The sequence below is a fragment of the Neofelis nebulosa genome, chromosome 16 (genome assembly GCF_028018385.1).
Source record: "Neofelis nebulosa isolate mNeoNeb1 chromosome 16, mNeoNeb1.pri, whole genome shotgun sequence".
Taxonomy (NCBI): domain Eukaryota; kingdom Metazoa; phylum Chordata; class Mammalia; order Carnivora; family Felidae; genus Neofelis; species Neofelis nebulosa.
In genome coordinates, this window is record NC_080797.1 from 24,066,224 (window position 1) to 24,092,869 (window position 26,646).

At 43.1% G+C, this 26,646-nt stretch overlaps 1 protein-coding gene across 2 annotated transcripts in view; it reads right to left on the reverse strand.

Annotated features, from left to right (window-relative positions):
* The window catches only part of MAP2K6 (mitogen-activated protein kinase kinase 6), a 122,171-nt gene that overhangs the window by 12,390 nt on the left and 83,135 nt on the right, over positions 1–26,646 (reverse strand). For both annotated transcript variants that reach the window (XM_058705620.1, XM_058705621.1), the window contains exons 3-11: positions 22,625–22,673; positions 21,684–21,797; positions 19,711–19,830; positions 18,275–18,391; positions 17,564–17,615; positions 15,164–15,291; positions 14,162–14,239; positions 12,632–12,771; positions 3,814–3,859 (exon numbers count right to left, since the gene is read on the reverse strand). In XM_058705620.1, coding sequence (XP_058561603.1) covers positions 3,814–3,859; positions 12,632–12,771; positions 14,162–14,239; positions 15,164–15,291; positions 17,564–17,615; positions 18,275–18,391; positions 19,711–19,830; positions 21,684–21,797; positions 22,625–22,673 — 844 coding nt within the window. The remainder of the gene's footprint in view (positions 1–3,813; positions 3,860–12,631; positions 12,772–14,161; positions 14,240–15,163; positions 15,292–17,563; positions 17,616–18,274; positions 18,392–19,710; positions 19,831–21,683; positions 21,798–22,624; positions 22,674–26,646) is intronic.

Genomic DNA, 26,646 nt, shown 5'->3' on the forward strand with positions numbered 1-26,646 from the left:
TCTACACAACACCTCGTCCCTCATGACTATCATTTCCTATGGGTTCAATCATCCTTGCTCAGCACTTTGATTCAATCTAGAACTTCCCAGGATATTCAAAGAACATAATCACCTCCCTGGGCAATCATCTGCATCACCTGATTATCATTCCTGGTGCTTCTCATCTGGGATTGGGGGGGTCAACAATCAATGTTCCAGGGGCCAAATCTAGCCCACTGCCTATTTGTGAAGTAAAGGTGTACGGGAACACAGCCACACCATCTGTTTACATATTGGATAGAGCTGCTCTCACACTAAAACAATGGAGTTGAATAGCAGCCCACAAAGCCGGAAACATCTCCTATCTAACCCTTTACAGAGCAAGTTGGCTGGTCCCCACTCTAGAGGAACAAACCCTACTGACTCATGTCCCTCAGTGGGAGTTTGAGAGAACAGGGAGATGATGTTGAAGCATGTACACCCTCCATCCAGTTAGGGAAAAAACATGTGAGATTTCTATAAGGGGTACATGTCTGGGTTGGTGCCTTAATTATACTGTCCTTCACCTGGAAAAAGGATTTTTTTCCCCTTTCTTCACCAACTCCTACAATGTAAACAATAGTCTCTCAGCATGTGTTTTCCCAATGCTAAAGTCAAAGAGTTTGGACTCAGATTTTCCATTTAAAAACCTCAATTCCACAGGAAAGCAGGGAGCAGTTATAGCCTTAAAAGGCAAATCCATTTCCAGTCACAAAGGCAAATGCCATAAAAAGAACTGGGGGGGGGGGGGGGGGAGCACATGACCTTATAACATTAATATGTAGACCATAAAAGACCACAGCATTAGAACATAATGGAAAGGTGGAATTCAACATCACTCGCTCATGTATACGAAGCTAGAACTCAGCATTTTTTTCCCCAAATGTGTTTCACTGAAACCTCTGATAAGAGGCCCCTCGGAAGGGAAAAAAATGTTCTGCATTTTAAACAGGCAGAAATATATAGAAAGTGCTCTTCTTTTTCTGAAAATAGGGACAAACAAGACAACTTTAAAATAGGAGTACAGGCTTCATAAGACACCCCAGAAATCACCCCATGTCCATTGCACTTTATGTGAAATTAATTTTAAAATGCTCGGGAGGTTGCATAAGTATATCCAAAAAGGGTAGCCAGGACTGAAAAGGCCCCCGACTGGCTATTAAAAATATAGCCAGAGAGGAAATGTCCAGCCCAAACAGGTGGTATGCTAAGTTTTCTCAAGCAATTACGCATCCTCTTTCCTCCCTCCACTGTGGGTCACAGTTGAATACAGCCAACAGAATGCTAAGTCCCAGGGGATGCCTTTTTATAGGGGACAATTGCTGCCCCAAGGAGACCACCTTTTCTATTCTGGAACTCTCCCCAGGGTTCTTTTATGGTCCCTCCATCGGAGAATGGTTCGGACTGAAATCAAATTTTAACCAACAGAGCTGAAAATCCATGTGATTGGCTGTGACCATCACCTATTGTGTGGATTGGTTTTCTGTAAGTCTTTCTGGTTTGACATCTCCAAGCTATACTTTTTCTTTCCTTTTTTCCAACTTTACTGGAATAGAATTGGCTTATAGCATCGTGTGAGTTTAAGTGTACAATGTGGCGATTTGGTACATATTTATATATTATGAAATAATCACCACGATAATACCATCCATCACCTTACACAGTTAGCATTCTTTTTTTGTGTGATGAGAACCTTTAAGATCTAGTCTCCTAGCAACTTTCAAGTATGCAACACAATATCATTAACGATGCTATTAACTATTAACGGTGCTATGCACATTCCATCCATGTTGCCACAAACAGCAGAATTTTTTTAAGGCTGAATAATATTCCATTGCATGTGTATGTGTGTAACAAGTGTTCTTTTCTTTTTTTAATGTTTATTTATTTGAGAGAGAGAGAGAGAGAGAGAGAGAGCGCATACACAAGTGGGTGAGGGGCAGAGACAGGAAGACACAGAATCTGAAGCAGGTGCCAGGCTCTGAGCTGTCAGCACAGAGCCCGAGGCGGGCTGGAACCCATGAACCATGAGATCATGACCTGAGCTGAAGTCGGATGCCCAACCGACTGAGCCACCTAGGCGCCCCTCGTGTGTTCTTTATCCATTCATGCACTGATGGGCATTTACATTGTTTCTATACCTTTTGCTACTGTAAATAATGCTGCAGTGAACATGCGGATCCAGATGCTTCCTCAAGATAGTGATTCTGTTGCCTGAGACATTACACCCAGAAGTGAGATGTCTCAATCATACGATATTTCTATTTTTCTTTTTTTGAGGAACCCCCACACTGCTCTCCATACTGGCTGTATTAATCTGCATTCCCAGCAACAGTATGCCAGGGTTCTCTTTTCTCTACCACCTCACCAACACTTGTTTCTTATCTTTTTGGTAACAGTCATTCTAACAGGTGTAGTTTCGATTGGCATTTCCCCAGTGACTAGTGATGATGAGCATCTCTTTGTGTACTTGTTGGCAAAAACCTCGTGGGACTACTTCAAAGCAAAACCTGCGCAGCAAAAGAAACAGCCAATGGAAGGAAATGGCAACCTACACAATGGGAGAAAATATTTGCGAACCACGTACCTGATAAGTGGATAATATTCAAAATATATTTTAAAAACTCATACCACTCAATCGCAAAAAAAAAAAAAAAATCTGATTTTTTTTTTTTTTTTAATGGGCAAAGGACCTGAGAAGACATTTTCCCAAAGAAGATATACAAATGGCAGGGGGGCCTGGGTGGCTCAGTCGGCGAAGCGTCCGACTTCGGCTCAGGTCATGATCTTGCGGTTTGTGAGTCCGAGCCCCGCGTCGGGCTCTGTGCTGACAGCTCAGCGCCTGGAGCCTCCTTCAGATTCTGTGTCTCCCTCTCTCTCTGCACCCTCACCCCCCGCTTGCACTCTGTGTGTGTGTCTCTCTCTCAGAAATAAAATAAAAATTAAAAAGAAAAAGAAATGATGTCAGTGTTTGCTCTTATTTCTACCAAACAAAACTTCCTTCCCCCGCTAAAGTTAAAACCTCGATACTTGAAATAAATCTAGGGAATGGTTAATGCAAATTAGCAAATAGTCAGAATTTAATCATTCCCCGCCCCCCCAAATGTGTTTGAACATACAATTAGATAAACGTTCCCAAGTTTAGGTGCTCACCATCTATGCTAAAGAACCATGTGTAATTAGCTCAAACTTGGGAGTTACCACAATTTCAGAGAACCTATTTTTAGACAAAAATTCTGAGATCCTATTCTCACCCCTTCTTTTCATAGTTTGTGCAAATGGTAAGCTGTGAATGCAGAGGTAAGACAATGGAAACTAAGAAGGCTTGGTCTTACTTATTTTCACGCATGTGAAAACCAGAAGGAGAAAACAGTCTATCCCCCCTAAACACTCACCGAAAAGAATTCATCCTAAATATGTTATCAAAACCTGATGAGTTGTCCAGCACTTTTTCCCCTCGTTACAGAAATCCTTTAAATCATGCTTTCCTTCATTTATAAGTGGTGGCTCTTGATATCATAAGAACTTGAAAATATAAATTTTTATAGGCATCTAGTGTATATGATAACCAGTTTACCAACGTGGAAAAAATGACAAAGCAAGGCGACCCGCCCCAGGTCATGCTAAAGAAGGATTTAGGAAGCACAAAGGATTCGACTCTTGTTTTCTCGAATTCACTTCCATGTCAATGAACCAGCTCCTCCAACATGGCTGTTTGATTATAATTTAGGTCTTAGTCACTCTACCTTTACTAGCTGTTGGTCAGGACAGGTTTATGCTGGGAACCATACGTACCATAAGTTCTGGATATGTTGGCCGTTCTTTGGAATTCTTCTTCAAGCTTAAAGAAAAAAATTAATCACGTTAAAACCTAGGAACCATCTGTATTTTCACTAGCCTAGGACGTCAGAACCTGCAGAAGACTAAACGTAGCCAGCTTTAAAATGTATTGAACACATAAATCTCCTGTCTTGACTCCCCCCTTTTGTTACACCTTTAAAATTAGGTTTTAAATCACTCTCAGTGTACCTTAACAGGAAGAAGAGGTGTGCGTGTGTGTGTGTGTGTGTGTGTGTGTGTGTGTGTGTGTGTGTGTTTGTGCTGCATCCTTTTGGTACTTTTAAAAAGTATCCTTTTGATACTTTACCAACAACATACAAACTAGCTCTCCTGATCTACAGCCATTATATTCTAAATTACAAATCTACTTTCCTTCAAAAGAGCTTTCACTCACCCCTCCCCCCAGGAAAGAAATTGGCAGGTGTTTCTTACATTACATCTGTTATCTCTTCACTCTCTTCAATGCCTGGTTCTCCTGGCTTCCGGTTCCCTTGAATGTATCATTTGCTTTTATATATTCCTAACCGAACCCACCTAAGATAGAAGCAATACCTCCATGAAATGTCTAAAGTAAGGCTACTTGTCTACAACCTCCTAGCTAATGAAAGAGAAAACACCCTCAGTCAGTGCTTAAGCAGTTTTTCTTCTTAGAAATTCTCTGTGGCCGTGCACGATTGTCCAGTGGCTCCCATTCTGTATATACCACTGCACATATACACAAATGTCTTGGTAACATGTGATACCGGAGGCAACAGTAACAACAACAGTAACGTCTTACTGCAGTGAGACCAACCCTTCCCCTCTAGCCTCAACCCACCCCTGTATCCACCCATGGCCTTAAAATAGAAAAAAAGAAAATAAGCAGTTTATTTTGGAGTTGGAATCCCAGGTTACAGAATGAAGAAAAGGAGGATTCTGGAGACTGTGGTTTGCAAGGCAACCTACAGACTCCTCTGCCCACGGGGGCACAAAATCATACATGAATGGAAAGGAAACTTAGCCTGGCATCGAAGTAACCAAAATGTGACTGATCATTAGGTAGCTGCGATTTGTGCTAATGGATCATTTTGAGCAGATGGGAGCTTATATGTGTGACATGAGCTCTGCTCCTCCCCCAAAGGCTAATAACAATGGGGGGGCCTGGGGGGGAGGCGGGGGTGGAGGGACAGAGCCATAAGAGAGTGAAGTCACTGAGACGCTTTGAGAAACTGTGGTGTAAAACAAAACGAAATGGGAAAAAAAGAGAGAGAGAGAGGGAGAAAGCTTTTGAGCCAAAACAACTTAAAACAGCCTACCAGTTTATTCCAGGCAATGCTGTGAGTAGAAGCCAGGGAACCTGAGACAGGGTACAGTAGATGTGAGCAGAGAAGTTTCAACCTGGGACTGAGGGCAGATCTAGGACCTAGTGACCTCAGTGACCAGACAACCTATGAGAGAAAGTTTCGTCTCAACTGAGGATAAAAATAAGAGTGGATTAGAAAGAGGAATTATCAACTGTCAAAATCAGGTCGATATGAGAAGGTGTGCCTGAGTGAAATGAATGAGACCTTGGACCCTTGGACTCACTTATGACTTTGTATCTATATCCTTCTGGATCTCTATAGATACGCATGTATCCTTCTGTATCTCTATAGATACTTACGTATCTATATCCTGAGGTTCTATAGTGCTTTACTGCCGGTTCTCAAATGCAGGTGATTTTGACCTCTAGGGGATACTTGGCAACCTCTGGAGGTGTTTTATGGTCGATACAACTGGCATCTAATAGGTAGATATTAGATGTGGCCCAGGATATTGTTAAACATCCTATAATGCACAGCACGGTTGCCCACAGCAAAGACTGATCCAGCCCAAAAAGTCATTAGGGCTGAGGTTGCAAACCCTTGGGCTACATGTCCTAGGATATTCCTCCTCACTGCTGCCTTCTCTCTCCTGCTCAGAAATAAAATTCACTTACAAGCAGCCCCAGCTGGCTCGTCTGTCCTTTGCACACATTCTCAACACTACCACGTCTCTATCCCCGAACCCCAGAAGCAGAAGTTGTCTTTCTAAGTTCAAGAGCTCGTTCACCTAGATGGAAACACAGGAGGAGGAGTGTGATCCCAGGAGCGTGGCTGATTTGCACACAGACCATGGTGAAAAAACAAAAGGGCTAATGCACAGAAGCCTTGGGTTTTCGGCTACCGTTCAAAGCCAATCAAAAACCAGAAAGTCTTCCCCCAAACTGAACAATTTAACTTCCGAAAAGCAACAATGAAAAGCACAGACGCAGCATTAAATCCATGCTCGCTAGTCACGAGCTCGATTTCAGGTGTCTCTACTTAGACAGGAATATTAGCCATCAGGCCAGGACTCTGCATGGACTCTGTCAACATCCTCCTTGAGGACCATCAGCCACCTTCACATCACCAGCTTCCACCGGTCAGCAAGTGAACCAAGGGAATGACAGGAAAGGAAGCTTCTTGCTCAAATGTTAGAACAATGGCCACTTCTACCAACCAGAGATCTTTGTGATGTTGCTGATTTTTGAAGTTCTATTTAGCAGAAAATGAAATAAGACTATCTTCTCATCAGGTAGACAGATGTAAATGCTTCTTTTTTTTTTAAGGAGAAATCTTTTTTTTTTTTTTTTTTTGAGAGAGAGAGAGAGAGAGAGAGAGAGAGAGAACATGAGCGGGGGATGGGGAGAGAGAGGGGGGGACAGAGGGATCCAAAGCAGGCTCTGTGCTGACAGCAGCGAGCCCAATGGGGGGCTTGAACTCATGAACCTAGAGATCGTGACCTGAGCCAAAGTGGGACGCTCAGCCAACTGAGCCACCCAGGTGCCCCCAAGGAGAGATCATTTTAAGTAAGGATGGTTTATCTTTTTACTTCTGGAACAGGTTAAGAAAAGTTCTCTAGATTTTTTTTTCTTTCTTTTAGTCTGTATAAAGAAAATGTGGGGAACGTACCCCAAACTGATGCATCATAAATGTTTAGGATTCCTAAAGCCTCAGGGATTGCTGGCCAATAGACTATTTCTTGACCTCTGATTAGAAGGCTCACAATTTCCTGCAATAGCACTCCTGTGGAGCATTCATGGAAAATACTTACGTAGCAATCCAGGGCTGTTTACTGAATTAATGTAACTGATGAAACACATTCTCTCCATCTTTTAAACCGAGAGCACTTCAAAACATGGGCTAAGAATAGGAAAATACTCAGGATCAGGTTGGGGGGAGGGAGCAAATTTTCCACGTTTGATAGGAAGTGCTTGAAATCCAGTATAAAATAAGCTCCACCAATTTCTTTTTGGATTGGAGTCAGACTTTGGAATTTTCAAGTGGCTGGTCATGTTCAAGCGTGCAATTAGCTGACTGCTCTAATTCGTCTTCCAAAGGCCACAACACACACTCCTGACCGTAGCTGACACTAAAAAACACTTCCATGCTGTCTTGAGAACTGCTAGCTTGAAGTCTGTGCTGACCAGAGGATTTCTGCCTATTTGAATGCCCTCTGACGGTTTCCAAGAAGGCCTGCGTGGTACGCCCACAGAATAAAAAACATACTGCACCTCTCAAGCCCATACATTTGTCAGAAGCGAAATAAATATCCGGTGCCTCTATTTTACTCTTCTTCCTGAACAAGTCGGGAACTATATTTGATCGTCTCTGTTTGATGCTAGTCCCTCTGAGTCAGACAGTTTCAACGTCTGGGTGGGTCTCCTCCAACATGCCATCAGGCTGGTCAGCTGGGCACTGAGCCCCTTAAATAGGCCTGAAGGAGAGGCAAAAAGAAGGTCGAGCTGTTTCGGCACCCAGTAGTTGGTTTCCAGAGACTTCCTTCAGTCACCAAACCTGTGCATCGATAGGAAGTGGCTATAGAGAAAAGCATAAGCCTGCTACGGCTCCCTTTTTCCTTTCGGGATATTCATTTGTTAAGCCTCTGTGGGACTAGGATGTAAAGCTTTTCTATTGGACCTCTGTGTTATGATTCCCCAAGCAAGGCCTCTATGGTCAGCATCACCTACTCCGGGAAAGCTTTAAAAACCCTATGACAAGAGAGCCACGTGTAGGGAAAAAAAGAGGAGGAAATGTCATTCAGTAGTCCTATTTCAGAAGAAGGACAGAAGGGAACGGCGTGTAAGACACCACTGGTTTTTCCTTTAAGTCCATAAAGAACAAATGCTTTAAATTTCTCTCCTCTCCTACCGTTCTGCCCCCACCCTCCCACTCCCCGGAGTGTCTGAGGCTACTGCACAAGAAACACATCGGCTGGGGCTCTGGGCTCTGAATGTAACTTTGGGTGGGGCAGTGATAGCCTGGTGGCACTTTGAGCTACACACCACAGACCAGGATCACGGTCAACTCACAAGCTGTGATCAGAGGAGAGGGGCCGCCAAGATGACCCCCTGGAAGAAGCTGTGCCGTGTAGAGCAGCACTGGGATGTCTTCAAGTGCTCAGTTAGGATTAATCCCAGGAAAGATCACAAATACTCTGACAGATGACCTAAACCAGGAACGATGCAACCTTGCAACCTTTCTCTTCCACTGTGGCATCTAGCCCAAAGACAGAGGTAGGAGATAAAATCCCAGGTGTACCTACCTCGAAATTCGGGATCAATTTTTTACTTCCCAAATCTTACGCCCCTTTCCCCACTTACCACAAAACTTGGGGCTTTCTGAGAAGTCGTGAAGGATCATTGCCTGACTATGCCATTGAAATGCAAAAACACACATGGAGGTCACTCCAAAAAGGGTCCTTTCATGAAAAGGTATCTCAACACACGGCTGTGTAGATAGGGAAGTACAGGAACTGCTATCAAAGGGACTTACACTCAGGCTGCATCCTTTTCTTCATCAAGAAATAGAGGGGCGCCTGGGTGGCGCAGTCGGTTAAGCGTCCGACTTCAGCCAGGTCACGATCTCGCGGTCCGTGAGTTCGAGCCCCGCGTCAGGCTCTGGGCCGATGGCTCGGAGCCTGGAGCCTGTTTCCGATTTTGTGTCTCCCTCTCTCTCTGCCCCTCCCCCATTCATGCTCTGTCTCTCTCTGTCCCAAAAATAAATAAAAAATGTTGAAAAAAAAAAAAAAAAAAAGAAATAGAAAGGGGGTGCTCGTCACCTCTGCATTCTTTCTACTCAGCCCCAGATCAAATTTAAAACTGTCAGTGAGAAAACAAGTGAAATACCTAGTTTGCTGCTGGGGGCGGGTGTGTATCTGTAAGCTAATGCGTAGAAAATGAAATGGCTTCCAGCAAGATCTAAGCCATTCATAAAAGCTTTTAAAAAAAAAAAAAAATCATGGGGCGCCTGGGTGGCGCAGTCGGTTAAGCGTCCGACTTCAGCCAGGTCACGATCTCGCGGTCCGTGAGTTCGAGCCCCGCGTCAGGCTCTGGGCTGATGGCTCGGAGCCTGGAGCCTGTTTCCGATTCTGTGTCTCCCTCTCTCTCTCCCTCTCCCCCGTTCATGCTCTGTCTCTCTCTGTCCCAAAAAAAAAAAAAAAAAAAAAAAAAAAAAAAAATCAGCACCGTCTCTTGAAGCATTAGACAACTTTTCCAACTTGGTTGATCTCAAAATAATGTTCACACTAAAGGGGTACCAAAGAAAATATACTGGTAGTTTATGGAAGGCAAAAAACCATTGACCCGGATTCTGAAACAGAAGGGTCTATACTCTTTTTTTTTTTTTTTTTAATATTTATTTATTTTTGAGAGAGAGAGAGAGAGAGACAGACAGACAAAGCACGAGTGGTGGGGAGGGGCAGAGAGAGCGGGAGACACAGAATCCGAAGCAGGCTTCAGGCTCTGAGCCGTCAGCACAGAGCCCAACATGGGGCTTGAACCCACGAACAGTGAGAGCATGACCTGAGCTGAAGTCAGATGCATAACTGACTGAGCCACTCAGGCACCCCAGAAGGGTCTATACTCTTAAAGAAAATCCAAGTGAGTATCATTAAGAATGCTCATAAAATTCAGAATTAATTCTCTTCTTCTTTCCAATTCTCCTAACAACAAAAATGACTCGCTATTTTACACAACTGATATTCTTAAATATCAGGTTCTATAGGGACAACAACACTGAAGGTTTGAGGAACTTCTTCTTTGAAAACTTCAAAGTTCAAGTGATTCAAGTTTTGTTTCTATTGCATATATACATATGCATATATAGTGTATTATGCGTTATGTATATATGTATATAAATAGTATATATATATATACATATATATGCATATTATATATGCATATATATATGTATATATATATATATGTATATGTATATATATATATATATATATATATATATATATATATATATATTAGCAACCCCCTTAAGCAAGCCAGCCTGACTGACATGAATATGAGTAAAAGGACACAGAATTAACAGCATTAACAGAGCTAATGGTTCCAGGAAAGCTAGAAAATGTCTATGGCTCAAAGTTTTTAAATTAATGAACTATGGTAGCTGAGACTAAAATTGACAGAAAATGAGAGGGGAACAGAGGCCTCAGAGGCCAGCCGGAAGACACTGGCAATGATTTTAGGAGTGTAGGGTAGGCACAGGGTTGTCACCCTACAAAGCATAATAATAAAGTATCTGGATTGTCCTCGTATGTGTGTGCACCTGTTAAAATTAGAAAGCATTATTTCAAGGTTCTCATTTTTTACATGTCCATTAAAAAAAAAAAAAGCTTTAATGCTTTGAATCTTCAGGGGGAAATTCTACATCAGAGGAAAAAAATACTCTAGTGAAAGAAAAAGCAACTGAATGATTTTTTTTTTTAAATAAATTATAGAAGAAAAACAGTTCCTGAAAAGGAAGCAGTTGAGAATCAGGTCCACAGACCACAGGTCAAAATTAGGGGCCCTCACCCCAGCTGTATAGTGGAAAGATTTGAACATTTGAACATTTGAAAACTATTGAGATTCGGGACCCTCTCCCGACCAATGAAGTCAGAACGTCTGCGCGTATGCCTAAGCGACAGTACATTTGAAAGTTCTCTCGCGTCTTATAAATGAACAGCCAACGTTAACAGCTACTGCATTAAACTGGTGATTCTCAAAAGGCAGCTCAGCTTTCTTAAACTTTTCACATCAGCCTTGTTCTTACCAAGTTTTCCAAAGTACCCAGAATCCTGGGGAAAGGGGGACAGGCAGCCGAAAGGTTATAGGGAGGATAGTTTGAAAAGCCTTCCCTAGATAAGATGCTTTCCCTTTACCGCTCCTCTTGAGAACTACTGGTCTGAACTATCCAACGCGACTCACTCCCTTTTCCTAGGTGATCTTTAGACGTTTGGGGATAAGGAAAAAGAAAAACAGCAACAACAACGACAACAAAAACAAATGTTTGAATCCAGAAGGCAGGACCATGGGCCCATCTCAACCTGGCCAGTATGCCACCATATCCAGCACATTTGCTCAAGGAAAGCTCAGAGGAGGATACACCTCAGTAGCCCAGAGGAAGTACCAGTAAGAGGCATCTAACAACACCCCGTGCCCACTGCTCCAGCCCCTCTCTAGCCATTCAGCCAAAACTCAAACAAAAATGAGCAACGGTGGGCCGGCCTCATACGTCATCGGGGCCAAAGACCAGGGGTGACACGGGGACTGGGGCTAACCAGAAGTCCAAGAGGCCTTAGTTTCACCAACAACAGACGGTTGCTTTGTCTCATCGTGTTTCCCGATAAAAGCTGCATTCAGAACGCTTCTTCCAAAGAGCGTGGAGGCCAAGGAATGATAACATTGAGGAGCTGCGCTGTGAAACAGCCTCCAGAGGCCCAGCTCCTTCCTCAGGGGGTGCAGCCAGGGTCACTCCTCTCCCAGGGTCACAGCTGGGCTTGTCACTGTCTGCTTCTGCAGATAGGATGCCCATATCAACAAGCTCCATTTTGTGCTTTCCTTCTGTTCTTTTCCTCCTCTTCCAGGAGCACTTGCAATGGTCCTTAGGATGAGGTTATACCAGGCAGTCTGGTCACCAGGCAGAGAGGAGAAAACCATGCCCTCTCCCACTTTCCTCAATCCCACTGACACTTTCCAGGAAAATAAAATTTACATTGTTAGCAGGACTCCTTCCATCTTCCCTCTCCAACTTGGATTGGATTCCCTCCTCAGACCCCCCGGTACTGTCCATTGTACCCTCACAGGCAAGGATATCCCCCGTTAACAAGTACTGTGTAGAAGGCAGCCTAGAAGACACGAGAACTACTCTACAAGACGTATAGGCAACTAAGTCACACTCTCCGACTCTCTACTGCCTGCTCATCCAAAGTAATTCTTTGCATCTAATCTACTCCCCAGCTCTAATCCTCCAATGGTCTGGCCACTGTTCTCTTAACACTCTAATCAACCTCAAATAGCCTACAGCTCTCATAAAGGAGTTTCTCACTTTTGTGACAGGAAGCATGCTATGTTTTCTGCTTGGAATACCTTTCCCTTCCCTACTTCCCTCACCCCTTGGAAAATCCCTCGCGTCGTCTTCAGCTCAGGATCTATCTCCTCCCGAAACTCCGCCCTAATGCCTTTCCTCTGAGTTCCCCAAATACCCTATGCAGATCTCCACCCCTGGACGTGCCATACTGAACCACGAGTACTGACTGATGAGACTCCCCTACTTGGCTCTGACTCCAGTGAGGGCGGGGACTGGGACAAAGGCATCTTTGTTTCTCCAGCATCAAGGGCACACTCCATAAACGCTTCGGGAATGAAATGCATGCAGAATGGATTAAAACCAATGGAGGAAGTCCATGAGAAGTCCTCTTTGTCCTTAACACCGGCGTTTGGCAGATGGGGCTCTCTTACCACTGTGAGGTAAAGTCAACGAACTCTTCGGTGAACTTGTCTCCCGGGAGCTGTGGTGAGGGCTCCTCTACCACCTGTTTGAGCTGTTGGAAGGGCGTTCCCCAAGAGTCGTAGGGAAACCGGAGGATCGCCAACTCAATCTAGAGGGGAGAGAAAGACAAGGGGACAGCAGCTTACACAGAGCTACTTTAGGGAATCCGCTGTGTCCTGACCCAGAAGAGTCAGCAGGAACTCCAAAGGTGAAGTTCAAGCAAAACTGGGGGAGAAATAAACTAACAACACGTTCTCTATTTGTCCCCAATTCCTAGCACTAGGGATTGTCAAACGTGATGTTACTAGAGGCAGCCGATGAAGCCTATTTATCACTGGGTCCTCCCCAAAAGCCACCGTGACACTTAATAAAATTGCAAGCCAGCCGTATTAAACTTTGGGATGTAAAGCAACCAGGTTTTCCAATGTTTGGTCTGAAATGGAATCCTCGCCCTGAGACCTTGGCGGAGTGTACATCTGCTGCCATCTGCAGGCCCCTTGCTGGAATGGAGAAGAAACCAAACCAAACCAAACCAAACCCTGGGACCAAACGACGGATCCTTCTTTGGATTTGAGTAAGGCCACTTTGCCGTGACAAGACTATCACGTGTCTTCTGGGCAGGGATGTGAAATAACGCACAGGATTTAATCAGCTGCTGTGCCTGGAAAGGAGCCAGGCCCACAGCGGATAATTCCAGACCTTGGTGATACACTGAAAATTGATGACCACCAATGTCACAAACAAAGCACTAATTGTATAACTTTAGGACTGCGCCTAAGGAGATTATCCTGTGTGTTACTATGCCCTTTGGCTATATATGACCCCGCTGGCCAAGACTTCTATCATAATCCTATTCTGGAAAGCACAGCCTATGTCCTGGGTGACTCAGCTCTGTCAGGCTCCACATACATTAGCACTCATTGAGAAGCTTGAGCCTTGATTAAAATAATTTAATTTTCAATATATTTTTTAATGTTTATTTATTAATTTTGGGGAGAGAGAGAGAGTGCAAGGAGGGGAGGGGCAGAAAGCGAGAAAGAGAGAGAAGCCAAAGCCGGCTCCGCACTGTCGGCACAGAGCCCGACGCAGGGCTCGAACTCACGAACGGCGAGATCGTGTCCTGAGCCGAAATCAAGACTCGGATGCTTAACCGACTGAGCCCCCCAGGTGCCCCTAATTTTAAACTAGAAGGAAAACTACGAGCAGCTGTAGTCAGGATTCATTGTACAGATGAGGATAATAAGACCGTTCATGTGACTCCATCGGTTACTCAAGGGCATAGGACCCGTTAGAGGTGGAATAAAGACTGGGTTCGCTCAATCCCAGGGCAGTATTTCTACGACACCACACTGCAGACGACCATCACTTAGAACCTCCTGCTATCTCAGGCCGAAAGCAGAGGTTTCTGGACCCACACTTAGGGCATTTGCCTTCCGGTCTCAGAACCCACCCCATTTCAGCTTCATGCCCAGAACCTCACAGACCAGTGCGATCATTACCATTGTGATGCCCAGACTCCAAATGTCAGACTTCACACTATATCCCTTCTGATTGAGCTCTGGGTTTATTCTTTCGGGCTGGAAAGGAGACGGGAAAAGACAAATGAGATGACATTCTTAGCTCCACAAAGTCTCTAGGGGTGGGGGTGTCACCAGCTGCCAAGTGAGTTGTTTTAAACTTGTTAACCTGCCTCCCAGGCCAAGAAGACTCACTACTGCAAAAAATATTGACGCCTCCGTGGGATTTTTTCCGCCTTCTACAGGAGTCTGTTCCCGGAGGCGATAATGGAGCAAAGTCCCCCCCCCCAATTCAAAACTAATTTCAATTTCGCCTTAAGAAGAAATAGGAGGTACACATTATGAAGCTACTCTGCCAGTCTAGAATTTTCCTTGTGAAAAACACCAACATTCCAGAACTCAATACTAAGAATGCGCAAGCGTCCCTGAGAGACTCCCTGAGATCAGCTCAGCACTGATGGGAAGGTTTTCAATCCCAAGGGCAAACTTATTTCCAAATAGAACACAGAAGCCCCTTCATGTTAAAGGGGGTCCCGAGGTCTCTGCCAATGGCAACGAATCTTCACGGCCATGAGGTTCTCTCAGGACTAACCTCCTTGTCTGGTTGGGGTAACTTAAATTCTGTTCACTCTTCCGTCCCCAACAAACAAGATAACACCCCCCCTGCAACACAGTGTGAAAAATCTGTGTGGGCTGTATGGATTTTACTTACACATTTTTCTTTTTCCAAGTGATATACCTCTTTTACTTGCTTTTTGTTAAAAAATAATAGTACGTATGAAGCAAATAACTAAGGATTACAGACAGAAAATATTTAAGAAAAAAATAAGACGGAGACTATTTCTTGCACCGTAAGCACATTTCCATTTTCCCTCAGTGGCCATCCATTTCCTTTTTCCTGGCGTGGTTTGCTTGTGTCTGTGTTCCCAGATTGCAGGCCCCCTCCCCCCACCCCCTGCCTCCCCCACCAGCTGGCATACTTACGGCCATGTAGGGTTTGCATCCTGCATCAATAGTTTTAGCGACAGAGTCTACAAGGTAGCCACTGATTCCAAAATCGCACATCTTTACTTGGCCCAGAGTGTTGATCAGCACGTTGGAAGGCTTGACGTCTAAAAGCAAGAACCAGGAGCCCGTGATCCCAGCCTGCTTTGAAGATCCATGTGTCTACCACCAGGGGGCCTGAAATCTCCATTCCCCCTCACCTTCCCTTCCCTTTGAGGCCCAACACAAAAGTCAACAGCCATCCCTGACTCACACGTCGTAGACCTTCCTGCTTTCAACTTTTCTATTTCATGTTTTGTCCCTCTCGTAGGATTGCGAATCCATCGATGGAAAGGGCTGTTGCCTCTATCTATTGCCCCCATACACGTAGTAAAAACTTAAAAAGCTATTAGTGAATCAAATGCCCAGTTCCTTGGGCATAGTCTCTATTATGCAAAATGAGTAAGTTCCAGAAATCGGCTGTACTACATTGACCCTGTAACAAACAGTACTGTATGGCACACTTAAAATTTGCCATGAGTGTAGGTCTCATGTTAAATGTTCTTGTGACAACAAAATCATTTTTTTAAAGTCCGGCTCATCATGACCTATTGCACATTAAGAGTAGGAGTAAGGGGCGCCTGGGTGGCTCAGTCGGTTGAGCGGCCGACTTCAGCTCAGGTCATGATCTCATGGTCCGTGAGTTCGAGCCCCACGTCGGGCTCTGTGCTGACAGCTCAGAGCCTGAAGCCTGCTTCGGATTCTGTGTCTCCCTCTCTCTCTGCCCCTCCCCTGCTCATGGTCTGTCTCTCTCTGTCTCAAAAATAAATAAAAACATTAAAAAAAAAAAAAAAGAGTAGGAGTAAACAGACCACAGAATGAAAAGGCAGACTGCGATAAAATGATATATCAAATCTGATCAAAGCAACCAGTTTTGATGGAAGCCTCTGCAAGGGGCTTGTCAGAGGTCACATAGTGTAAACTCATCAGAAATCCAGAAATTTCAGACCACAAAACATACCCCCAAATAGATTACCGTTATCTCTGGATAACGGACTTAGAAATTACGGTCAACTTTTTTCCTTTGTGATGCTTTTCACAAAGCACACGTAATCAACAGAGTTATTCTAAAAACATTAAAAATTATCCTTTATAATGTTTTCCCTTGCACTGAACAGTGGACATGCACATTTTATTATTTTTTATACTTCACTTACACATTTTTAATTCAAACGAAATACTTCCTAATTTTGAAATAAATCCTTAAAAATTAAGTTTCCTGTTTGTGGGTAATCCACATTCTTCTGTCCATCTGGATTCTTGCCCACTTGCTCCTCCTCCTCCTCTTCCTTCCTATTTTTCCAATTTCTAAAAGTAACAATTACTGATAGTAATAACAGCAATAACGGGCACTCTCTGTAAGGCATTTGGCATCACTTTCAGACTCAGAGAGTGTAAGAATTACCAAACCCCACTACCCTACTAGCTATCCATACTTTCCATTAATTTTTCCTCAGATTTGGTTGAGTGCATCTTCAAAGTAGCTTTCTTTGACTATAGTCACCCGGTGCTAATCATTTCCTTGCTTTATATTCTACCTAGACTGCTTCCATATTTGGCACTCATATTTGCAATGTGGTTTATTTTCTCCATGCATTTGTTGTATATTTGTCTTATTTCCCTATCAAGAATCCCTTTATGGAATTTTAATAAGAATATGTTTTGTTCTCAGATACCTCTTGGGGTATCTATTATAGTGCTGCATAAATGGTAGAAAAAGGAGTATAAGTGATAAACGGATACATGAAAGATGAACGATTGATACACGGGTGGATGGATGGATGGATGGGTGGATGGATGGATGAAAGACGGCAGGCCAATCAATCAGAAGGAAAAAAGAGGAGGTAGCGGAAGAAGACACAAATCTACCAATGTTTTCACTTTATCCTGCCTCCTGTTGTCTGAAAAAGCTGTGCTTTATACCAGAACTCTTCCAACTTTAAGGTATACAAAAATTACCTGGGGATCTTGTTAAAAATGGAGATTCAGGTGGTCTTGGGACCCATGATTCTGCTTTTCTAACAAGCTCCCAGGTGCCAGCCAATACGAGATGCATTTTTATCCTTTTCTCCAAAATTCTCAGTAGGGTAATCCCAGAGCTGTGTCTGGTAGCAGGTGTTTTATATTCAATTTAGGTGTAATAAAAAGCCCATGTCTTCGCATGTCCTCAGACAAGATAAAAAGCGGCTACTTATCTGATTTGCTATTCATCTGGGAAGGAAAACCCCTCAGTTCTATTGCCTAACTCAATTCCACTTCCATCCATTGGGGGAAGAACAATCTGGGTGAAAGAAATAGATTTATAAAAGGAACAGCTAAAGCAACACCATGGATGCTTACCTCGATGAATGACAGAGAGCTTACTGTGTAAATGTTCTAACGCCTTTACAATCTGCAAGAGAAACACAAGATCGATTTTTCTCCATCACTGGAAAGAAACTGAATGTTAAGTGTACCCAGGTTTATTATCCCTGGCTTAACGTCATAAGGTGAGGTATTTTCTCAAATAGTGGTGGCCCTATCCAGGAAAACACAGAGGAAGCTACACTAATTGGACTCCACCCACCAGAGAGGACCGGATCTCACAGCGTCTCCCTCCTCTAACTGGTGTTTCATTTGGTCTCCAACATTTTTTCTCTCCACCCTCATGAGCCATTAAGAGAGCAACCTTTTTTTTCCATTTCATTTTCTTCTGCTTCCTTCTATGCCCTATTAGCCCTAAGAAAATATTTAAAAATCTACAAGTGAAAATCAAAATAAACTAATATCAGGATATAGCCACCAGGAACGTGGTCACAGCAGATGAATCCGCTGCTTAGAGACATTTTAACTGAGAGTTTACCAAACCAAGTCAGTGGTAGAATCTTCTACATGGTGCCCAGAAAGAAAACCATTCATTTACTCATCCACAGATGTACTCATGCATTCAACAGACATGAATCGGAGGGAAGTTCTAGTCCAGCTGGCGTTTCTTCATACTAGGGAATCAGGGACACCTAAGGTCTAGACTTCTCACATTCTCCTTGTAAGTAGGGTTCATGATGTACTCACAGAAACTGCTATTTTCCCTAAGATGTCCTCTGGAATTGTTTGGCCTTTGTCAATCACTTGTTTGTAGAACTTATCTAGAGACGTATCCATGAGTTCCATGCAAATCCAAACATCACCCTGGAGACCGATCGGTTCAGAGACGGTTAGTAAGGAGAGAAAAGGAAAAAAGAGGAAACAGTTAACACCTGTCAGGAAGAACTCTTTTTTTTTTTTTTTAACTCGAGTTTTTGGAGGAAATGGACGATTTCCCTTCCAGACCTCAAAGGAACTTACAAGGAAGCAAGTTTGTTTCCAAAGAGTCAACTAGCAGATTGCCAAGCAGGAATTACATACCATCACCCACTCCTTGATAGAGACTAGGACCTAAATACCAAGACCCACACCAGTTATGGAACGAACAACTTAAGAGAATAAAAGGCACACGACAGGGAATATGGCCAATGATGTTATAATAGTGTTGTATGGTGACAGATGGTGGCTGCACTTATGGTAAGCACAGCATAATGCATAGAGAGGTTGAATCACTCTGCTGTACGCGCGAAACTAATGTGACATAGCGTGTCAACTCAGATTTTTTAAAAACCTTTTAAATAAACACATACATCAGTACTAATAGCCACAAACAGTAGATTCCCAGAAATATAAGCCTTTATTGTTACTGCCCTGTAGGAACTTAGGTCTCCATGCCTGCTCCATGTCTGATCTCCCACACGGAGCGCTGGCAAGAATCGAAAAGCTGGTCAGAAGAGTGAGTTGAAGCATCACAATCCGTGTCACGGTAAAATAAAAGCAAAGGTAAAGCCAAGAGATACGCTTAAGCCTCGAGGGTACATAGACAGGCTAAATAAAGCTTATCCACTGGTCACAAGACTAGAACATATCAGATTTTACAAAATCTATCTAAATTAGCCTATAGACAATTGATATAGACCACTCTGCCAAAATAAACCAAAACAGAAAGGAGAGAGGGAGCCTCAGCATCTTCAAAAGGGCTAAACACATTTAAAAATACTACGATTTCAAGCCAACTTTGTGGTGGGGCATTGTCATCATTGCATAAATACAAAACTGTCTATAGAAGACATGCCAGGGGCGCCTTGTGGCTCAGTCGGTTACGCTCAGACTCTTGATTTCGGCTCAGGTCCTGATCTCATGGTTCGTGAGATCGAGCCCACGTGGGGCTCTCGCGGAAGGAGTCTGCTTGGGGTTCTCTCTCTCTCCCTCTCTCTCTCTGTCTCTCTGCCCCTCCCACACTCATGTGCATGTGCTCTCTCTCCCTCTAACCAAATAAATAAACCTAAAAAAAAAAAAAAAAAGAAGAAGAAGATGCGTCAAACAAGAAAGAGGACCATGACCATACATCACGTTGATGTAGTTAGAGAAACTTCCTTTTAAGTTACTGTTCTCTTCAGATTTTGAATTGACGGATCACCTACCTCCCGGAAGAGTGCACCATAAAAGGTGACTGTGAAAGGACAGTCCACTGTCCTCATGGAAATATCCAAATCCATCAGTAGCCTTTTCTGCTCCTGGCTATTTACTGTGGCCCGGATCCGCTGAATGGAAACGCATAGAAAAATTTATGGTTACTGCTCTGAGGATGAGTCAGTTAATAAGGCAGGGACCTTAAGGAGTCCCATCCTGAAAATACTACAAAATTCACAGCACAAGTTCTAGCAATGACCTTTCAAGTATTTGTCCTAGTGATGAGTTATTTGTAACAAACGAGAAATACGGAAGACTTTCACTGGATTTCCTGAAAAATCCCAAGCCCTCTGATAATATATTTTGGAAAACGTGCAAACGTTGGGGAGTGTATTTCCAAGTCACAAGAACAGTCTGCTTCATTATGTTATGTATGTTCAGTTCAGAGACCACAGCATCCATTACTTTGTGGCTGATTTGGGATCCCACAAAAAAACCCCAAAGGCCCTCTTTGGGAACAAGTAAGAATATTTGGATTAAGTAGAAACTGTAAAAGAACTGACAGAGCTGTCGGAAATGGACAGAATCAAACAGAAATGGAGAAAATGTTCATTCCTGTCCCAGCGCTTCTGAGAGAAGAGAAATCTGTCACGTCAGTAAATGTAGCCTTAAAGAAGCACGATTTTGCTATTAAATGAGCATAAAGATACAATGTTACTAGGCTTCCAGGGTGCCTGGGTGGCTCAGTCGGTTGAGCATCCGACTTTGGCTTGGGTCATGATCTCGCGCCTCGTGAGTTCGAGCCCTGCATCAAGCTCTGTGCTGACAGCTCAGAGCCTGGAGGCTGCTTCGGATTCAGTGTCTCCCTCTCTCTGTCCCTCCCCCACTCGTGCTCTGTCTCTGTCTCTCAAAAATAAATACACATTAAAAAAAATTTTTTTAAAGATATAGCGTCACTAGGCTTTCGTGTTTTTTGCCTAATTAGCAAAAAGTCTGCAGAAGAACAAATTGAAAAATCTACAAGGTGAGGGAAAGGTATCTCCATTCTCCAAAAACAAAGGGATCCAAGTCGTCTGACCATCCGCTTTCCTAACAATGGTCCAAATCCATGAACTCATGGAGACAGGGTAGTTCTCCAAAGCCCCTCAAGAAATATGCAGTGATTCTAAGTTTCTTTTTACAGCTCAAAAATGATGCAAATTCACTCAAGATACATTTTACTCTCCTGTTTTCCACAAATGGAGACAATGCTGGTTTCCTGATTTTTCAGGGATCATTCTTCAAAAACAACAGAATATAGAATAAAAAAGACTTTTGAGACATAACAACCAAACGCAATTTGTGAACTTTTATTTGGATTTGGATTTCAACAACCACCAGGCAAAGAAAACCAAACAACTTTGAGATGATCAAGGTAATTTTAATTTGAAGCTGTTATTCCATGCCATTAAAGAAGTACTGTTCATTCTTTTAAGCGTGATGATGACACGGTGGTTACATAAAAAATTAAAAGGAGGGGGTCAGATTTATCAGTTAAAAAAACTGGGGCACCCGGGTGGCTCAGTCGGTTGAGCGTCCGACTTCGGCTCAGGTCATGATCTCACAGTCCGTGAGTTCGAGCTCCGTGTCGGGCTCTGTGCTGACAGCTCAGAACTTGGAGCCTGCTTCGGACTCTGCGTCCCCCTCTCTCTCTGCCCTTCCCCTGCTCGCACTCTGTCTCTCTCTCTCTCTCTCAAAAATAAATACGCATAAAAAAAATTAAAAAACAAAACAACAACAACAATAAAAACCAACTAGTAGATGTAACTCATACCCAGGAAGCCTTTTCCACACATTTGGCAGTCACTAGGGTTCCCTACAATTAATATTCTTTGTTTTACTCCATTGAAGATTGTTTTGCTTCTATGGAAGGAATTGATCTGGAACTGAGATGGACGAACATATACACCACAGACAGAAAACGTTTGGGGACCATCGACTCTACCTTCACCGCCATGATCTGCCCGCTGGGCACGTGTCGCATCTTCTCCACGACCCCGTACGCACCTCGCCCCAGTTCCATTATTGGTTCCAGATCATCTGCCTTCACCTCAAAGTTCTACAAGAGAGAAAAGGAATACTGCAGTAGTAAACAAAGAAATAAAGGACACAGTCTCTTTCGTCCTCTCTCTGGCTTCTCCCAACATTCTATGGGTTATTTCTGGCCCACAGGCTTCTTGTCTAGAAGCTTATCCAGGCAGCCATTGAAAGCAAGATGCACCATGGGAAGTTTAGACTCTCACGGTGTGCCACCTGCTGGTCACGGGCAACGCAGAGATCCAGCTCCAACTCAGCTTGCAAATTGCCCAGTTTGCGGGTCTCCTGGTGGCTCAGTCGGTTGAGCGTCTGACTTCGGCTCGGGTCATGGTCTCGCGGTCTGTGAGTTCAAGCCCTGTGTCGGACTCTGTGCTGACATCTTGGAGCCTGGAGCCTGCTTTGGATTCTGTGTCTCCCTCTCTCTCTGCCCCTCCCACCGCTCATGCTCTATCTCTCTCTCTCTGTCAAAAATAAATAAACATTAAAAAAATTTTTTTTTCAACTTGCTCAGTTTGAGCTGTCTACACTGTGCTTCCTTAGCTCTGCCCCCTTCATCACATGTGTCACCCATTTGCTGACTGATGGCAATGAGATCTACCCTTGGACTTTAAGGAATGTGTCCCAAAGCAAATCATCTACTCTCCTCAAACACCTTCCATCAGGACCTCACCAGCCTGATTTCAATAAGGCATTCAAAATAGCGAGAGCATATATCACATCTGCTTAAACTCAAACTTTTTGACCCATCTCTTTATGGCATGTAATGGAAAATAAACTTTTCAATGGCCAGTCAGAAAGCATATATGGAAAACGGTCAAGGTATTAACTGGCACACATGATTTTTCTTACCTGATTTCCAATAGAAATGCAAGCTTTGGAGTCTAAGTCTCGAGGTGGCCTAAGAAAGAAAAGGGGTAAAGAAAAACCATGAAATATTTAGTCAAATATGCCCTTCTCAAATCACATACAACTGGAGAGATGTTTTTTTTCTGCAGGATTAAAGTGGAAGTTCATCAGTAAAATTAGGCAGCACAAAAGTGTTAGTAGTGTGGGATTTGGAATAAAATAAAATTTGGGTTTAAATGACTTAATCTCTTTGAGCTTCTATTTCTTCTTTAACATGGCCGGCATATAGTAAATATCCAATAAATATGATCTTGGTGTAAATAGTTATACAAATAACCATACTATTCTAGTAAGTCCCAAACTTCTTCTTTCATCCGAAAACACCAATGTGCCCAATTACTCCACCACATTTTCCCACAATTGTTTTCTTTTAAGTTTATTTATTTATTTTGAGAGAGAGAGAGAGAGAGAAAAGAGGGAACACGCACAAGAGCAGGGTAGGGGTAGAGAGAGAGGGGGACAGAGGATCCAAAGTGCTGACAGCTGAGGCTGTGCTGACAGCAGAGGGCTTGATGTGGCGCTCCATCTCATGAACCATTAGATCGTGACCTGAGCCAAGGTCCGATGCTTAACCAACTGAGGCACAAGGGCGCCCCTCCCACAATTGTTTTAAAAAAACAATAATTAGCCTATGGTTATGTTAACTCACCATAATAATTCCAAATCTATCTAGTCCCCACATTTACAGATGGAAAAAACATCCAGAGAGGCTGATGTGACTTGTCCAAGGTCACAACTAACCCAGTGACTTGCCCAAGGTCACAACTAACCCAGGTCTCCTGGTTTGTGATCAGAATACTTTCTGTTCTATCAGCCTGTCTAATCCGGTTGTGATATTTCTTCCATACATAGTGCACGTGCAACCCAGGGGTCATCTCAGAAGCCAGACGTTGGCTGATTTTGTGTCTCCATAGAGAAAGCACACAGTCCCCTCATGGGTATGTATTTCTACTACTTCAATACTACCTGGATTGATATCAATCCACTCAAGAGAAGGATGTTTGGCCTTGGCCTTGCCACTAATTAGGAGCCGCGAAAAGCATTTTCTTGAAATAAATGCACCCAAAGCATCACTAGAAAAAGACAAAAGGATCCAGTGCTGGCAGAATCAAGGGTGACCAAAGAGAACCAGGTCCTCCTAAGGGGACATTCCATACCAGAACTCTGCCTCTACAAAAATACAAGAAAAAATAGAAGACAGGGAAGATGAAAGGAAAGGAGAGAAGAATCCTCATATGTTATAATCCTACCCCATGTGCTGAAACTAAAAAAAAAAAAAAAAAAAAAAGAATATAAACACAGGTATAAACATAAATTTAAAGTTTTAATGGCAAGCCCTCCCTCACCTCAAAATCCCTTTGAAATACATAGAATACCTAAAATAAAGTTTTTCTATACTAACTTAAAACCAGGGAGTAGGAGGAAGAGATTGAGAGGAAAACACACACATCCACACGCACACACACGTACACACACACACCAGTGATGTTTTTATAGATCTTGTGTTTATGAGCAGGGAAATTTTCTTCAGAAATACGTTCCAGAGGATTAAGTCTCTAAAAATCTGATTTCTCATTCTTAAAATTTCCAAAACTGTTTCTTTCACGATCAATAGTTTGTACTAATTGCAATGCAATTCTGAAATAAAGACAGATATTACTTGAAACATGACTAACATAAACAGTAAAAAACCTTTTGCAATTGTTCAGGACCCTTCCTTTTAAAAAGTATGAAGCAACTGGGGCACCTGGGTGGCTGAGTGGTTAAGTGTCCGACTTCAGCTCAGGTCATGATCTCGTGGTTTGTGAGTTTGAGCCCTGAGTCAGGTTCTGAGCTGACAGCTCAGAGCCTGAAGCCTGCTTTGGATTCTGTGTCTCCCTTTCTCTCTGCCCCTCCCCGACTTGATTGCTCGCTTGCTCTCTCTCTCTCTCTCTCTCTCTCTCTCTCTCTCAAAAATAAACACTAAAAAAAAGGTATGAAGCAACAGAAATGTCACTGGTCATTTGGGGCTACCTCCATTTTCTTGCATGAGGGCATTGGGTAAGACCCCCTCCAGCTCTGGTGTCCCAGTATCCATGTAGAGTTTTGCAAATTACAGCCCGTGGCCCAGCTAATAATTTTTTTCAAGTTTAAAAAGTTGTGGAAAAACAATTTACGAAGAATATCCAACAGAGGCCACTGTGGCCCGAGTAGCCTGAAATATTTACTATCTGGACTTTCACAAAAAAAAAAAAAAAAAAAAGTGTACAGACTCAAGTGTTATACTAACCTTGCATTATACCTCTACCTAATAGGAGGAGGTCATGCCATTTTCCAGAATGAGAGAAAAATGGAACCTAGAAAAGCTCAGTGGTTTGCTAAAGCCATACAGCCTAACAGAGCTGAAAATAAAACTCATGTCACTTGAATCTATCTTGACCTAAAGAACCAGGTGAAGTGCTTTACCTACATCTCATTTAATGCCTTAAACACACACACACACACACACACACACACACACACACACACACACTCCTATGAGTATCATTACTCCAATGGTCCAGATGAGAAACCATCTGGTTCAGAGTTTAACTAACTTGCTCCCAAGTGGTAAAGCCATGATTTCAATCCAAGTTTAATTGAATCCAAGGAACTTACTCTCAACACCCAGGTCCCCTTTAATGAAAATGATCAATCCACCCGAGCCTGAGGCCTTTGGACTCATCAAGTCTGCCAAAAGCATCAAACGATGCAGCCAAGACTGACAGCTCATATTAGATTAGTTGACACTGTGTTCTGTCCAGACTGGGCATATTATTAGTCTGCCTGGGGCACTGAGTCTCTGCAGGAGGTTAAACTGTGGGTCTATGTTCTCCATTGCTTATTCAATATTTTAGACCTGTGGGGACAGAAACAAGCTTATTACAAAATTCCCTCCCTGGAAGGCCAAAGGTACTCCAACGGTCACCTAGTATTAGCTTTTATAGGAACAGCAAGCTTCGGCATATTATAGTGATTATTTATTTGTAATTCTAAGTAACAAGTGATCAGTTTACTAGGTGTTATGACAATTATTATTCGTCTATTGGGCCAGAGACTATGCTAGACCCTTTATTATTTTTTTAATGTTTATTTATTTATTTATTTTGAAGGGGGGATACTGAGAGAATCCCAAACAGGATCTGCACCCACAGCACAGAGCCCAATGTGGGGCTCAATCCCATGAACCACAAGATCAGGACTGACCTGAGCTGAAATCAAGAGTCGGACACTTAATCGAATGAGCCACCCAGGCACCCATGTGCTAGACCCTTTATATAAAATATCTTCTTTAATTTACACAACTCTTAGAGGGACTATTATCTCTACCTTAATGGGAAGAGTTGACATCAAAACAGACTAAATAACTTCCTGTCATTCAAAGACATGGTGAAATTAGAACCCAGAGCCTCACTCTAACATCTTCTCAACTGCGGGAGTAAAAGATCCTGCCTCTTGTTTCACTAGCCACAGACTATCTGGCCACACTCTCTACCAGTCTGACATGTGGCTAAGAGCATATACTTGAAAGTCAGAGAATCCTGACTTTGCACACCAGCTCTTCCACTTAATAATAACTATTAATAATTATTAAGTGGGGGCACCTGGGTGGCTCAGTCGGTTAGGCATCTGACTCTTGATTTCGGCTCAGGTCATGGTCTCATGGGTTCGTGGGTTCAAGCCCCGCATTGGGCTCTGTACAGACAGCATGGAGCCTGCTTGGGATTTTCTCTCTCCCTCTCTCTGCCCCTCCTCCGCTCACTCTCTCTCTCTCTCTCTCTACCTCTCAAAATAAATAAAAACATAATTTTAAATAATTATGTAGCGGATTAGTAATAATAACAGCAACAACACTTGGAGCAGCCTTCTTTGAGAAATCCCAAGGGAAAAGGCTAGACACTTAATAGAGGTTATGACGCCTAAACCTCACAGCAATCACATCATTA